The following is a 14,727-nucleotide window of genomic DNA, read 5'->3' on the forward strand; positions in this document are numbered from 1 at the left end:
ACCTCCTTACAATCCGCCGAGATAGTCAGATGAGCTAATTCAAGGTGCTCAGGTGCCAAGCTGCTAATTTTACAGAAGCCGGATCCGGATGGCAAATTGGACCATTCTGAATGGAGAGGAGATTCGGTATTGGTCGAAACTGTATTGGATCGCACTCTGAGAGGAGAAGAAGTTCGCTGAACCAGTATTGGCGAAGCCACCTGTGGGCGTTGAGCATCAAACGACACAGCTCTTACTTCATCTTCCGGAGAACTCTCGGAACCAACGGTATCGGAGGAAAGGCGTAAGCATATATTTGAGACCAGTTTATCGAAAACGCCTTCACCTGCGAGTCCCTGTGGGAATGCCAGCTTGCAAAGAAACATGCATTTGCTCTTCTTTTTTTTTTTGTCGCAAAGAGGTCCAGATCGGGATGACCCCACTGCTGGAAAGATTCGATCCGCTGTTGGTTGATGCAGTTCCTATTCGTGATTGGACACCTGTTGACCTGCTGAGGGTGTCCGCCAGCATATTTGCAACCCCGGCACATGAACAGCCAAGAGTTTGATCCTGTGTCATATTGCCCATGCCCATAGCTCTTGGGCTTTCTGAGATAGAAGAACCAACCTCGTTCTTACTTGAAGTATTGTCTGTGCGAACCAATACTGTGGCCCCTTGAATGATTGCACGAAAGGATTTGAGGGCTATGAAGATGGCACCTAGCTCTAGCAGATTGATGTGCCAAGCCTTTTGTTGAGGGTTCCATTTCCCGCTGACCTTCAGCCCTTGAAGATATGCTCTCCAAAGTTCGAGGGATGCGTCTGTGGTGATTGTGTAATTTAGTGCTTCTTGAAGGAAAACGCACACCCCTTCTACAAATTTCTTTCTCGGACCCACCAAACAAAAGGCCTCTCCAAGTGGGAGATGCAGGCCCGTCGTTTGTGCGAGACAAACACCTTTGCTAGGTTTGAATTGATTGATGCTCCGAGAAACGTTGATATCGGAGCTAGTACTAGTCGGGACTTGTCATGATTTATTAAAAATCAGGTTTTGAAACAGTGACTGACAAGTCTGGGTGTGCTGGACTACTTGTAAATAAGAGCGAGCCCTTATTATACAGTAATGATAAATTTATATGCCTTGCAGACGTAGATAGGCTGCCACTGGCGCCAGGATCTACGTAAAGACACGTGAAGCGGACCTAAGTCCAAGAGGTAGGACTTTAATTGAATATGTTTTGTACCTATTGTAAATCGTAGCCACTTCCTGTGCTTAGGAAGGATTGGCACATGAAAATAGACATCCTGGAGGTTGAGAGTAGTTATAAAGTCGTTCTGGCATAAGAACTTTAGGACTTTCTTGAGGGACAACATTTGTAAAGTTTGCTCAAAGATCTAAAATCATGCGCTACTTTCCTCATTTGCTTGTTGATGAGGAACTGAGAGTAAACCCTAACGCTGTTGGAGATTCGGAACCACTCCGACGGTCCCTGTTTGTATCCATATAGAAACTTGTGCAAACGACTCCCGTAGATGAGAAGGTGGAGGTCCCTTTGGAGATGTAGAAAGAGGGGAAATTTGACAAATTCTAGAGTGTGCCCTTGGGCATGATGTTTAAAAACCCAACGGTCCTCTGTCACCGTTGACCAATTGGAATAAAAGTGAGATATTAGACCTCTGACGTTTTTGGAGGGAATAAAGATGGGTTAAAGGTAATCCATTGTTTCTTAGAATAGTTCGCTCTGCTGTATGATGATTTTCTATGTAGGACCTGTTGGTACTGTGCCTATGTGACTGCGTTTGATTTGAGTAACGCAGTTGGTTCTGATTGTAGGAGCCAATACTGGATGGAACTCCCTTGAAACAAAGGACGTGGAGCTACGTCCTCTGCACCATGAAAAGGTTGCGATTCTATATCCCGAGGGTGCGGGCAGTATCTGTGTCCTTTAAGATGGTCTGCAGTGCCTCATCAACATGCTGGCCAGAAGGGATCCTCAATCAAAAGGCAAGTAAAGTATTGAAGTCTGAACCTACTTGCGAAAGACGTAGCATTGAAGCAAAATTGTCTTTGCCAGACTGCCCCTATTGCGAGCTGGGGAAAACGTGTACACGCAATGTCCGCTGCACAGTGTATCATTTCTGATGCACTTCTCTCTCTCGCTCTCTCTCCTGCAGGATCTTCAAAGCGTGAGGCTTGGAGGATTCTGGAATAAGTTCTACTGGCACCAACATGTCAGAGTACATCTGGCGGCATACCTGCCCAACTGGCTTGCGAGATAATCGCTGTGCCGCCTGAGTAATGACTGAGTCAGGGTAGGCTGAGAGACTAGAAAAGCAGGTGAATAGTGGGGAACTTCACATTTCTTGTCGAGGCGTGGAAAAACAAACCGCCGGCACAGAGTTTGGCCTCTGCATGAGTTTAACACCTTCTTGTTAAATAAAGTCTATGATAGGAACTGAACAAACTTGTTTCTGTGGTTTCCCCAGGACAGGAGGAAAAGGGAAAACGATTTGCCGCTCTCTTCATAAGGAGGGGAAAACCTCCAATATTCACCGGAGGTGAATGCAATAGAACTCCAGTTGTAAGAGAAGACGTAATCCCGCCATGGTACAGGCCGTGGCAGCCTTGCTGTCAGAAATACATAATTCTGATCTGAAGAAAAAACATGCTCATACGGCTATGTGCTGTCCAAGAAGAATAATGGCAGAAGTAAAAAGCCATCAAGCCATCACGTGGATGTAGCAGAAAGCTGCAGTAGACGAGATAAATTGTCTACAAAAAACATTGTGCATAAAAGTCAACAGTGTGTGAAACCAACTGTCAACGGGCTCAACCGTCGGCGAATCCAACAGTTGACAGGGTTATCCGTCAATGAAGCCAACTGGCGTTGAAGCTGAATGTTGACGAGGCTCATCGTCTACAGAGCTCACCGTCTACAGAGCTCACCGTCTACAGAGCTCACGGTCTACAGAGCTCACCGTCTACAGAGCTCACCGTCTACAGAGCTCATCGTCTACAGAGCTCACCGTTCACAGAGCTCACCGTCTACAGAGCTCACCGTTCACAGAGCTCAACGTCTACAGAGCTCACTGTATACAGAGCTCACTGTCTACAGAGCTCACTGTCTACAGAGCTCACCGTCTACCGAGCTCACCGTCTACGGAGCTCACCATCTACGGAGCTCGCCGTCGACGAGCCTACCGTCGACGAGGCCACAGTCGACGAGCCTACCGTCGACGAGCGTACCGTCGACGAGGCCACAGTATACGAGCCTACTGTCGACGAGGCCACCGTCGACGAGGCCACGGTCTACGAGCCTACCGTCGACGAGCCTACCGTCGACGAGGCCAACTGTCGAAGCAATTTACCATCGACAAAAGCTCCCAGTGGCCTACGAGCCTGTAGTCGACAAGAGGGCACTGTCCTCACTGTCGTCGACGCATGCCTGGAGGCGTTGTCGTTGCAGAGCACCAGTGACGGCAGAGATTGTCGTCAGAGAGTACATTGACCGTATCGTCGACAAGCTGGCACATTTTCACGTAGAAAAGTGCGCAGAGTGAGTCTAGACGCCTGAGAGTAAATCTCGTGGGCGTAGATGTGGGAGACAGATTCAAAGAAGGCCAGAGACCCCTTAACTGTGATGTTAATTCAGCTGGTGAAGCAGAGGAGAAGCATCACTTAAAACCTTAATGTGCAGGACAAACAAAAAAATCCTCCCACATCAGAAGTGGATACAGTCTACGCACAAGAACAACCCCTTCTCCTCCTACCGTGTTGATCCATATACTCTTCATGAGGGTTCACAGGAAAAGGTCTCAGCTTCCCACAAGTGACACAGGGTCTGAAGGTAGACTTCATGTAAGAAGACATTACAAAACTGTGATATTAAGAAGAAAAAAATGAAGAAAATTGAAGAAAACTGAGCAGAGCTCAGGGAGACTCCCTTCACACGACGTGCGGTAGAAAATCTGAGGTGCTGAGCTCTGAGGAGAAGGTTCTAGAGGGTTGCTGGTGCCTGATTGGCTGTGGTTTGGACCAACATCATGACAATGATAGACTGCAAATGGTTTTTTCCTTTTCCATGCATTCCTATGTAGAAATATGTGTAGGCTTGTTATGCCTTTTTTGTGAAGTAGTGTGGCTCACTGGTTAGAGGCGGCAGACCCAAGAGCAGAGGACGGCCCGGGACCAGGGTTCGATTCCCGGCGCGGCAGGTTTCTGGACCAGGGTCAGCGGACTCGATAATTCTCTCGCCTCGGTGCCCACTCTGATCAGCGTTCACACTCGGCAACTCTGGGCATTAGCTTGCCTCATCTTCACTAACGGCCCCACCAGACCGCCGGGGATGCCTGGTCTCACCCTGGAGATACCCATTAAAAAAAAAAAAGGGACCATCTCTCAGGGAAGCCAGGAAGGGTTTCGCAGCGGTCGAAGCGCCTTGGGACCCTACGGGTAAGTAGTGCGCTATATAAATGCCTATACATTTACATACATTTACATTTTTCTATTACATATTTCAGGTTTTATGTTGTTACATATATATATATATATATATACAGTATATTATTGCTATTTTATTTACCGTGGGACTCCCACTCCGACGACGGGGGATATTCAAGCATGTGAATCTATGAAAGACACCCTAATACTGGAGAAATATATTTATTTATCATCAAGGTACATATATGTTGAGTTATATATTGTAAAACCTAGCTTGCCAATAGAAACTTACTTTCACAATATTTTGTCCTCGATATTCTTGATACAATGTTTTGTCCCAGGATACTTCTAAACACCCACCTGAAGTTAACATATTGTTGATCAGCTCCAGGAACCCCTCTTCTGCGACGTGTGCATCTGTAAATAAGAAGATCATCTTCTTGTTGTCAATGCCAAGCTTCAGGTACAAGGTCTTCAAGTCTTCTCTGAAATTGTTCTCCCCATATCCTCGACTAAGAACAATTTCAAAGACCTGATGGAGGAGAGACAAAACAAGTGCACTTTTAATTAGTATTAGGGCAGTGGTCAGCACAGATGGTTTAGATGGTATGCTGATTTATTATTTCTAATATAGAATACAGTAGGAGTTTATAAATGGAACAGGATCTGCCTGGTAAACCTTCAGAGGTGGAATTAAAGAAGTATGTGAATCCTGTAGAAAGGAACACAGATGGGTATTCACAAAACATTCAAATTTCTCTGGAGTACAACACTCCAGATGAGAATTATCAGCAGAAAAGAAGCAGTATGGTAGGGTACATGATATATGCATAAAAGGACATATGAATGAAAAGGAAAATGTATTGTTTGTGCTTTTGTCACTTTTCCCAGCTAAATTTATAGTGAGAAATGCATGTATCCCTCCCCAGGAATAAATATACTAACACATTAAATGCAAATTTAAGGATGAAGTACCACTGTAAACATCTAGATGTCACCACTGAGAGTATACACATTAAAAGGCTTATTTTCCCACCAGAAATTGCTTACAGCTTCTGTGATGTCATAGATGATACCACTGTTTAAATTATACACATATTGTAAAAATATATTTACATATATACACACAAAAATGTCTAGAAATACAATCTGCTTAGCATTTCCCGATTTCGAAAAGTTAAATCATTAAAAGATTCAATGTAAAATGTAAAACTAGTGAGACAAAGTATCTTGCCATCTTCTGTACTGTTTGAGTTTCTATTTCTTTCTCAAAGAAGTCCATTTGTGATTTTTGGCAAGTATAACATAATTTTCTAAAATGCATATACCAGGCTGTGAATCAGAAGCTAGATTACAAAAAGGCATGAGATTTAAGTCTACATTCAAAAACATGAGGTCTAAATTTTTAATTTTTATGGGACAAAGTGCATTTTCCAACATTCCACAGTGTATTCTCATCCATGCTCTTTTTCTCGCAGGCTGTTGCTACCTCTTATGGAATCAGCAAATTTGTTTTCAAAATGGAATTCGGGAATGGATAGAGCCAGTTGCAAATCACAAAAAGGCCCAACAGACTAAAAGCTTCTCAGACAGACATTTTCAACAAATTTGGTTCAAGCACTCGTTTGCATACTATTACGTTATATCAATATATTGTTACTATTTCAAAAACTACTATCCACATCTAAACCTAACCTAACTAAAAACATAAAAGTCTGGTTTGATCAAGCTCTACTTTTCAACCAAGGTTAGTGTCATTATGTTCACCAATTTCTACTGTGCCTTTGAACAAAAACTGCTTTGGACTATCAATGTGAATCATATTCAGGGCCCTCCAACAACTTCGTTCCTTTCATCAATCTACTTGAAGCTGTTTTAAACCAACACCATAGGACCCACTGGAATGAATGAATGAAAAGTGATGGTTAATAAAAGGTAATTATGAATTAATTCCAGGTGGAACCCGGCATTCAGATGGCAAACAGCATTAAAATGGTACATTTTCACGTCATGCCATTCCTGATGTCAATCCAGTACCATTATCATCATTGACTGCAATAATAGCATTATTATGACTCAGTCACTCATCGTGAAGAAAGCCCCCTAAAACACACACATTGATGTGGTTACCACACAATATGTACGTACAAAACGCAGGACAAACCTCATAACCTGCTGCGAAGGCAGCCAGTCTTGCAAGTGACTGCTTTCCAGAGCCCCCGACACCGACTAGCAGTGCATGGCCTCGGTCCATCCTTATGATGCGATGTATTCTAGTTAAGTGTTCAAGTGCATCATCAAACAGAACCAAATTCATCTTGGTTTTGGTCTCATTGTACTCTTCCAGTATCTCCTGCAGATATATACAAACAAGGTTATTGTTACATATGCTAAAAGATAATACCACATTTCCTAAAAAGTAATGAAAGACTTTTCTGTCAGGTATATAATTAATTCAATATCACAATTCAAATAAGGAAAAAGTGTCCTGTTGAGTTGAACGATAATGATTGATCTTGAAAATTCATCATATAAGAAATATCCTCAATCGTCATACTGGAAGTCCTGAAGTCATGTTTTCTATCAATGAATACAGTGTGTAACAGAGATACAAATGAGTGCAAATGCCATTAATTTCACAGGAACCTACAACGTGAAGAGTATATCAATAGGCACATTCTATAATGCATACAGAGACAGTGTTATGAATCATTTTCAAGAAATAGTACCATCTGAACAGTTGCTATCATCTGGCACATAACTGTTATTAATATATATCTTTTTAAGAGGGAAATATTGATAAAGAAAAAGTGGTCCCTTTGGTGGTTAATAATGGATACTCTGAAATCATGATTTGTCTTAATTTATCCCCAAACAACTGTGGTGGCAGCTTTTGAACTTATTATGATGGAGGTGAAATCCAACCTTGTAAATAATATCTCTACGTGCATCCCCCCTAGGCTGGTTTGATCCAAACTGTACTAAAACTTTATCTAACCTCCACAAAGCCCTTCACCCCATCCATGCTTATGGCGAGCCCAGTTCGTCATGAGGCACAGTGGAGCAAATAGACATCTTTTCATGGGAATATTGTTTAATATCTCCGCATCCTGGAATAATATGGTTGTAAATAGAAGCATGCTTTAATGCAATTTTTAGTTTTACAAATAAATTGGGCACTAAACAACTGGATGTCATAAAGGACATATATAGGGCTGAAGCTATTGCTGTTGCAATATATGGAGCAGGGGTATGGGGATTCACAAATTCTGAGTCACTTCAATCGATAGAAGATACATTTTTGAAAAAACTAGTAGCCCTTCCCAAAAGTTGCTCTTCTTTTGACTGCCATCGTGAGTTAGACATACCATATATAATTGACCAGATTCACCTTGCACCAATCTTGTTGTGGCACTCATCATGGAGAAGGGAAACATTACACTTAACTAAAAATATCATTAGGGACTGTCTCTCGCTTGAAAACGCTCATAAAATTCCATGGATTTCGTATGTTTTTTTTTTACTTTAGGCGTGCAAAACCTTTTCGAGATCCCTTCAACATGTGGGTCGATATCTAAAATATTAATTAAAAATAAATTCCTATTTAAAATAGAAAGAGAAAGATATGTATATAATATTAAAAAAAGAACGGTTTTAACCTATTTGAACATACTGTTATTCCTGAGGGAATCGCCTCTTCTTTGTCCTTTGCAACAAACCCCCAGCACCTTTTTGTATTGTTGATATTCAGACTAAGTCTTATCCCCTGTAGAACAAGTTACTTACCTTCGGTAACGATATATCTGTAAGAAACATTAGTTAGTGTTAGATTCCTTACCTTAGAATATCCCCAGGCGTCAGTCTGGATCCGGAAACTTTTGCGTAGCAGTACCCCTGCGCGTCGGTAGGCGTCGTCTGCAGGCGTCCCCTGCGGCTCCGCGTCCGTCGTCGGCGTCGTGCGCCGTGATGACGTCGCTGGAGTATATAGACGTCGCCTCCGCGCGCTGACGTCAGTTCTTTGCACACAGCTTTTCCGCGCCAGGAGACGCAGAGCCATGAGAGAACCAACACTGGTGCCATGTAAAACTAGGGCCCTGAAAGGGATGTTCTTAACCCTAGGTATCAGTTCGCAGAACGGGGAGGATGGGTGGGTTCGGTAAGGAATCTAACACTAACTAATGTTTCTTACAGATATATCGTTACCGAAGGTAAGTAACTTGTTCATCTGAAAGAAACACGTTAGTGTTAGATTCCTTACCTTAGAATACATACCCCAGCAATACCAACCCCGGTGGTGGGTCTGCGAACCAATACAAAACTACACCAGAAAGTCCTGGAGGACAGAACGGCCAAAGAAGCCATCCCTCCGGACTTGACTGTCCAGGCAGTAGTGCCTCGCAAAGGTGTGCAGTGAGGCCCACGTAGCCGCTTGGCAAATGTCCTGCAAGGGGACTCCCCGGCCCAGGGCAGTAGTAGCCGCCGTGGCCCGAGTGGAATGGGCCCTCAGCCCAACAGGAGGCTCCTTCCGAGCCAAAGAGTAGCACGCTTTGATGCAGAGAACGACCCATCGAGAGATGGTTCGTTTACAGACCGCCCGTCCCTTCTTCGCACCCACGTAGCCAACAAACAGCTGGTCATCCACCCGGAACTGGCGTGTGCGATCCATGTAAAATGAAAGCGCACGTTTTGGGTCCAGACGATGGAGCCGCTCCTCATCCTTTGAAGGATGCGGAGGCGGGAAGAAGGAAGGGAGGGTGATGGACTGCCCGATGTGAAAGGCCGAAACAACCTTGGGCAGGAAAGAAGGTCTAGTCCTCAGAACCACCTTGTCAGGATGAATGGACAGGAAAGGGGTTGGACAGAAAGAGCCTGGAGCTCACTCACTCTCCTGGCAGAGGTGATGGCAACCAGGAAAGCCGTCTTTAAAGTCAGGAGACGGAGAGGACAAGAATGAAGGGGCTCAAAGGGAGCACACATCAGAAAGGTTAGAACCAGGTTCAAATCCCACTGGGGCATCACAAACGGAACAGGTGGAAACATGTGAGTGATGCCCTTCAAGAATCGAGTGACAATCGGGGATTTGAACAAAGAAGGCTGATCAGGAAGCCTCAAGAAGGCTGAAAGGGCAGAAAGGTAGCCCTTGATAGTGCCCAGAGCAGAGCCCTGCTGGGCAAGAGAAAGAAGAAACAGAAGAACCTCCGAAAGAGGGGCAGAAAGAGGATCCACAGCCTTTGCTGTGCACCATGCCACAAATCTGTTCCACCGACAGGCGTATACCGACTTAGTGGAGGGATGCCTGGCTGCCAGAATTACATCACAGACTTCAGGAGGCAAGTCAAATGGCCTCAACTGCCGCCGCTCAATCTCCAAGCATGGAGGTGGAGACTGGACAGGTTCGGGTGGAGGACCGTCCCCTGCTGCTGCGACAGAAGGTCCTCCTGAAGGGGCAGGCGGATCGGGGGACCGACTGACATGCTGAGTAGCTCGGGATACCAGTACCTTCGAGCCCAGTCCGGAGCCACAAGGATAACTTGGGCCCGGTCGCGCCTGATCTTCTTCAGCACTCTGGGCAGAAGTGGTATAGGCGGAAAGGCGTATAACAGACCGCAACTCCACTCGCGCCGAAAGGCGTCGCCGTGCGAGTGCCGTCTTGGAAACTCCAACGCGCAGAACTGATGACATTGCGCGTTCTCTTCTGTGGCGAATAGATCTAACCAAGGCTCTCCCCATTGCAGAAAGATGCCTTGCGCCACGTCCGAGTTCAGACACCATTCGTGATCCATCGAGCACCGACGGCTGAGTTCGTCCGCCCTGGCGTTCAGGGAACCTGCCAGGTGTTGAACCGTCAGAGTCACGCCCTGACGTTCCAGCCATTGCCAGAGGCGCAGAGCCTCCTGGCAAAGGGTCCACGACCCCACTCCGCCCTGTTTGTTGCAGTACCACATGGCGTGGTGTTGTCGGTGAACACCTGCACTACACTCCCGTTGACAAAGGGGAGGAATGCCTTCAGTGCCAGACGAATCGCCCGCAGCTCCAACAGGTTGATATGGAGCCGGGACTCCGCCGGAGACCAGATGCCTCTGATCTCTGCCTCTCCCAAGTGGCCCCCCCAGCCCTGGAGTGACGTGTCCGTCACGACAACGTGCTCCGGGTGGGGAAGGGAGAGGGATCTGCCTCTGACCCAATCGCGGTCCGTAAGCCACCACTGCAGTTGTCTCGCAGTGCCCTCCGAGATCAAGACGTGGTCGGACAAGTTGCCCTGATGCTGGGCCCACTGAAACTTCAGGTCCCACTGCAGAGCCCGCATCCGCCACCGGGCGTGATGCACCAGAAGGATGCAGGAAGCCATCAGTCCCAGCAGCCGCAGCGTCAACCTGACCGAAACCCGGGATAGCGGCTGAAAGATGGGAATCAAAGCCTGAATATCCCGGACCCGCCGTTCCGGAGGATAAACCCGAAACTGCGCCGAGTCCAGAACCGCTCCGATGAAAAGGAGCTTCTGAGAGGGACACAGGTGTGATTTCGGCACATTGATGGAGAACCCCAGGTCGTGCAAGAGGTCTGCCGTCATCTGAAGGTGGTGGACGACTGTCTGGGGCGAGCCCGCCTTCAACAACCAGTCGTCTAGGTAGGGGAAGACTGAAACCCCCAACCTGCGCAGATGGGCTGCGACCACCGCCATCACCTTTGTGAACACCCGTGGGGCGCTGGTAAGGCCGAAGGGAAGCACGATAAACTGAAAGTGCTCCTGGCCTACCGTGAACCGCAGGTAACGCCGGTGGGCCGGCAGGACGGGGATGTGAAAATAGGCATCCTGCAAGTCCAACGCTACCATCCAGTCTTGTGGGTCTAGAGCAGCCAAGACCTGAGCTAACATCAACATCTTGAACTTCTCCTTCCGGAGGAAGCCGTTGACGTTCCTTAGATCCAAGATAGGACGTAGGCCCCCCTTGTCCTTCTTGGGTACCAGAAAGTAGTGGGAATAGCAACCACGCCCTACTTCTGGCCCAGGAACGCGCTCGATGGCCCCCTTGGCCAAGAGGGCCGTAACTTCCTCCTGCAGAAGTGTCAAGTGGTCCCCCGACACACGGTGGTTCTGCGGTGGCATGGCTGGAGGAGTGGTCTCGAAGGGGAGGGAGTAGCCCCTTCGGACGATTTGCAGCACCCACCTGTCCGAAGTGATCGTGCGCCAGTGAGCGTGGTGATGGCGAACCCTGCCACCCACTGGCGTCACATGGGGCCGAAAGCACGGACTAGGAGGATTTTGAGGCAGATGCTGCGGGGGGAGGTGTGGTCTGACCCCGCCGTTGTCCCCGACCGCCGCCACGGCGGTTTCCACGGCCGCCACCGCGTTGAAAGGATTGTTGCGGCGCGTGGCTGGCAGCACGTGTGGGGGCGCCCCTTCCTTGGCCACGAAAGGGACGAAACGAACCCGTTTGCTGACGCTGGGTCGAGAGACCCAAGGACTTGGCCGTGACCGTGGAGTCCTTGAAGCGTTCCAGCGCGTGGTCCGCCTTGTCACCGAACAGGTGACAGCCATCGAACGGCATGTCCATCAATGTATTCTGGACATCAGCCGAAAAGTTGGCGGATCTCAGCCAGGCGTGGCGACGAATCGCCACTGTCGTTGACATAGCTCTGCCCAGCGAGTCGGTCGTATCAAGACCACACCGTATCGAATATTTCGCTGCATCTCGGCCCTCAGCCACAGCCTGACCGAGTTTTGCCCGCACCTCCATGGGGCATTCTGGCAGCAGTTCCGCGACCGTATCCCACACAGAGTGGGTGTAGCGACCCAAGAGGCAAGCGGTGTTGCAAGACCGCAGGCCCAAACTAATGGACGAGAAGACCTTCTTGCCAAACTGGTCATACCTCTTGGATTCCCGGTCGGGCGGGGCCGACGGGAATGCGGACTGGGAGGTCGAGGCCTGGATCACCAGACTCTCAGGAGTGGGGTGGGTAGACAGGAACTTGGGGTCATCCGGACAAGGATGGTGGCGCCTGGCCACGTTCCGATCAACAGGCGCACCTGAAGCGGGCCTGGACCACGTGCCCAACAGAACGTCTGATAAGGCTTCATTAAACGGCTGCAGTGGCTCCTGTGGGCATGACTGCGGTTTGAAGACCTCAGTGAGGATGTTAGGCCTCACGGCCGCAACGGGGAGCTCAAGGTGTAAGGCCTTGGCAGCCCTCATCAGCACCACTGAATATGCAGCACCCTCCACCGATGCCACGGTTGGAGGAGAGATCAAACCAGGGTTAGGAGAGTCGTCCAAACCACTGGCATCCCCCAAGTCACCTGTCCAGTCCGGGTCATACTGGCACTCGCGTGACAGAGGGTCCTCGGACCCCTCCCAACCTTCACCGAACTCTTCATCCTCTCCGTATTCGGAGTCAACGATGTAGACCGGCTCCTCGGGGTTCATGGGCCCCATCGGCGCCGGGACCGGCGTCGAGCGAGGCTGGTCCTGCTCCGCGTCCGGCGTCGGGGAAGGTAGGGGAACGGCGCCGCCCGGAGCCGGCGTCGGAGCCCCGCTGCCGGCCGGAGCCGGCACCGGAGAACCGGCGCCGCGCGGGGGCGGCGTCGGGGGTAACCCCGATGGTAACGGCGCCGGGGAGGCCGGAAGACCAGCCGGCGCCGATCCCGAAGGCCCTTGCGGCGCCGGGGTCGGAGCCGTCGGCGGCGCCGGGGCCGGAGCACCCGACGGCGCCGAGGCGGGGACACCCGAACCGCCAGGGCCCCCAGACGGTAGCACTGGGCCCAAAGGCGCCGTAGGCCCCGTCGGAGAAGCGAGCGCCCTCATGGCCATGAGGAACGCCTCGATCTCCTCAGGCGTCGCGCCGTGCCCAGGGACCGGAGGGTATGAGGCAGGCCGCGCCGGCGACTCTCGCGGAGCCGCGGGGTTGGGGTTACCCGAGCCCCCGGCCGCATCGCACGAGCGTCGGGGGGAGTCGGGGGTACGATGACGACGCCCCGACTTCTTGTGCTTCTTACCTGATGAGCCTGACGAGTGGTGTCGACTTCCGGAACGCTCGGCGCGGCTCCGCGACCGCTCCCTCGAACGCTCTCTCGACCTCCGGCCGGACCGGGACCGCTCCCGGTCCCGACGTGGGGCCGACACCCGGAGCTCCAGTAGCTTGCGGGACCGCTCCCGCCTAGCCTTGTTGGTGAGGGCCCGGCAGTCGACACAGGAGTCCACGTCGTGGTCGGGGCCCAGACACCGGAGACAGAGGCGGTGATGGTCTGTGACCGACATCGTGCGCTCACAGTCATCACAGTGCTTGAACCCAGGCATCCTATCAGGCACAAAGAGAGAAATAACTATCGAAAAACTTGGTCAAAAGACCGGAGTACTGCTCTTCAGATCTGCGTCCACTGGCGCGGAAAAAAGAAGAACTGACGTCAGCGCGCGGAGGCGGCGTCTATATTCTCCAGCGACGTCATCACGGCGCACGACGCCGACGACGGACGCGGAGCCGCAGGGGACGCCTGCAGAAGACGCCTACCGACGCGCAGGGGTACTGCTACGCAAAAGTTTCCGGATCCAGACTGACGCCTGGGGATATTCTAAGGTAAGGAATCTAACACTAACGTGTTTCTTTCAGATTGTTGGGTTATCCGTCTGGTATCTACTCGCAGCAAGCTTTGCCCTCCTGCAAATGTGATAGAGTTTCGCCTCAAACCGATCTACATTTTACGTTCTTTAGTAAATACTATGCACTTTATAGTAAACTATTTATTGTTCCAATTATTCGCAAATATAAATTTGGGGTACTGCCGAGTAGCACTATATTTCATGCAAATGTTAGAAGATCATAAAACTTGTTATACAGTAGCATCCTTCTTATGTCTAGCGTTAACAGCAAGAAGGCACCACCAAGCATATTACGAGTTGCCTCACTGCGGCCCTTTCCACGGCGGTGAGCCCTGCCATGGAGAGGATGGTGGTGAGGCAACTCAGGAGGCCCATTCAGGCCACCCTGATGCATGGGAGCATGCAGGGGGGCACATAAGTGTGCCCCCTGTAGTTTGCACCCCCTATTCCTGCACGGAAAACAAATTGAAAAGATTGTGCATTACTGTCCGTGCAGGAATGGGCTGCGGAGCTCTAACAGCAGTGCCTTTCTAAAGCTCTCCTATGAGCCTTAGAAAGGAACTGCTGTGGAACAGCAGCCGCAGGACCACCCGCCTGGATTATACTCGTAATCTGGTAGGCGGTCAGACTACAGGTTTGGCGGTCTCGCAGCGGGTGATGGCATGATGACCCGCTGGTAGGCTGTAAAACTCGTAATTAGGCCCTTAATCAT

At 49.6% G+C, this 14,727-nt stretch overlaps 1 protein-coding gene across 1 annotated transcript in view; it reads right to left on the reverse strand.

Moving 5' to 3' along the window:
* Nucleotides 1–14,727, reverse strand: part of DNAH10 (dynein axonemal heavy chain 10) — a 1,963,751-nt gene that overhangs the window by 564,319 nt on the left and 1,384,705 nt on the right. The window contains exons 51-52 of the mRNA XM_086942901.1: nucleotides 6,584–6,772; nucleotides 4,780–4,951 (exon numbers count right to left, since the gene is read on the reverse strand). Of these exons, the coding sequence (XP_086799027.1) occupies nucleotides 4,780–4,951; nucleotides 6,584–6,772 (361 nt within the window). The remainder of the gene's footprint in view (nucleotides 1–4,779; nucleotides 4,952–6,583; nucleotides 6,773–14,727) is intronic.

Source organism: Lissotriton vulgaris, chromosome 11 (assembly GCF_964263255.1).
Source record: "Lissotriton vulgaris chromosome 11, aLisVul1.2, whole genome shotgun sequence".
Taxonomy (NCBI): Eukaryota; Metazoa; Chordata; class Amphibia; order Caudata; family Salamandridae; genus Lissotriton; species Lissotriton vulgaris.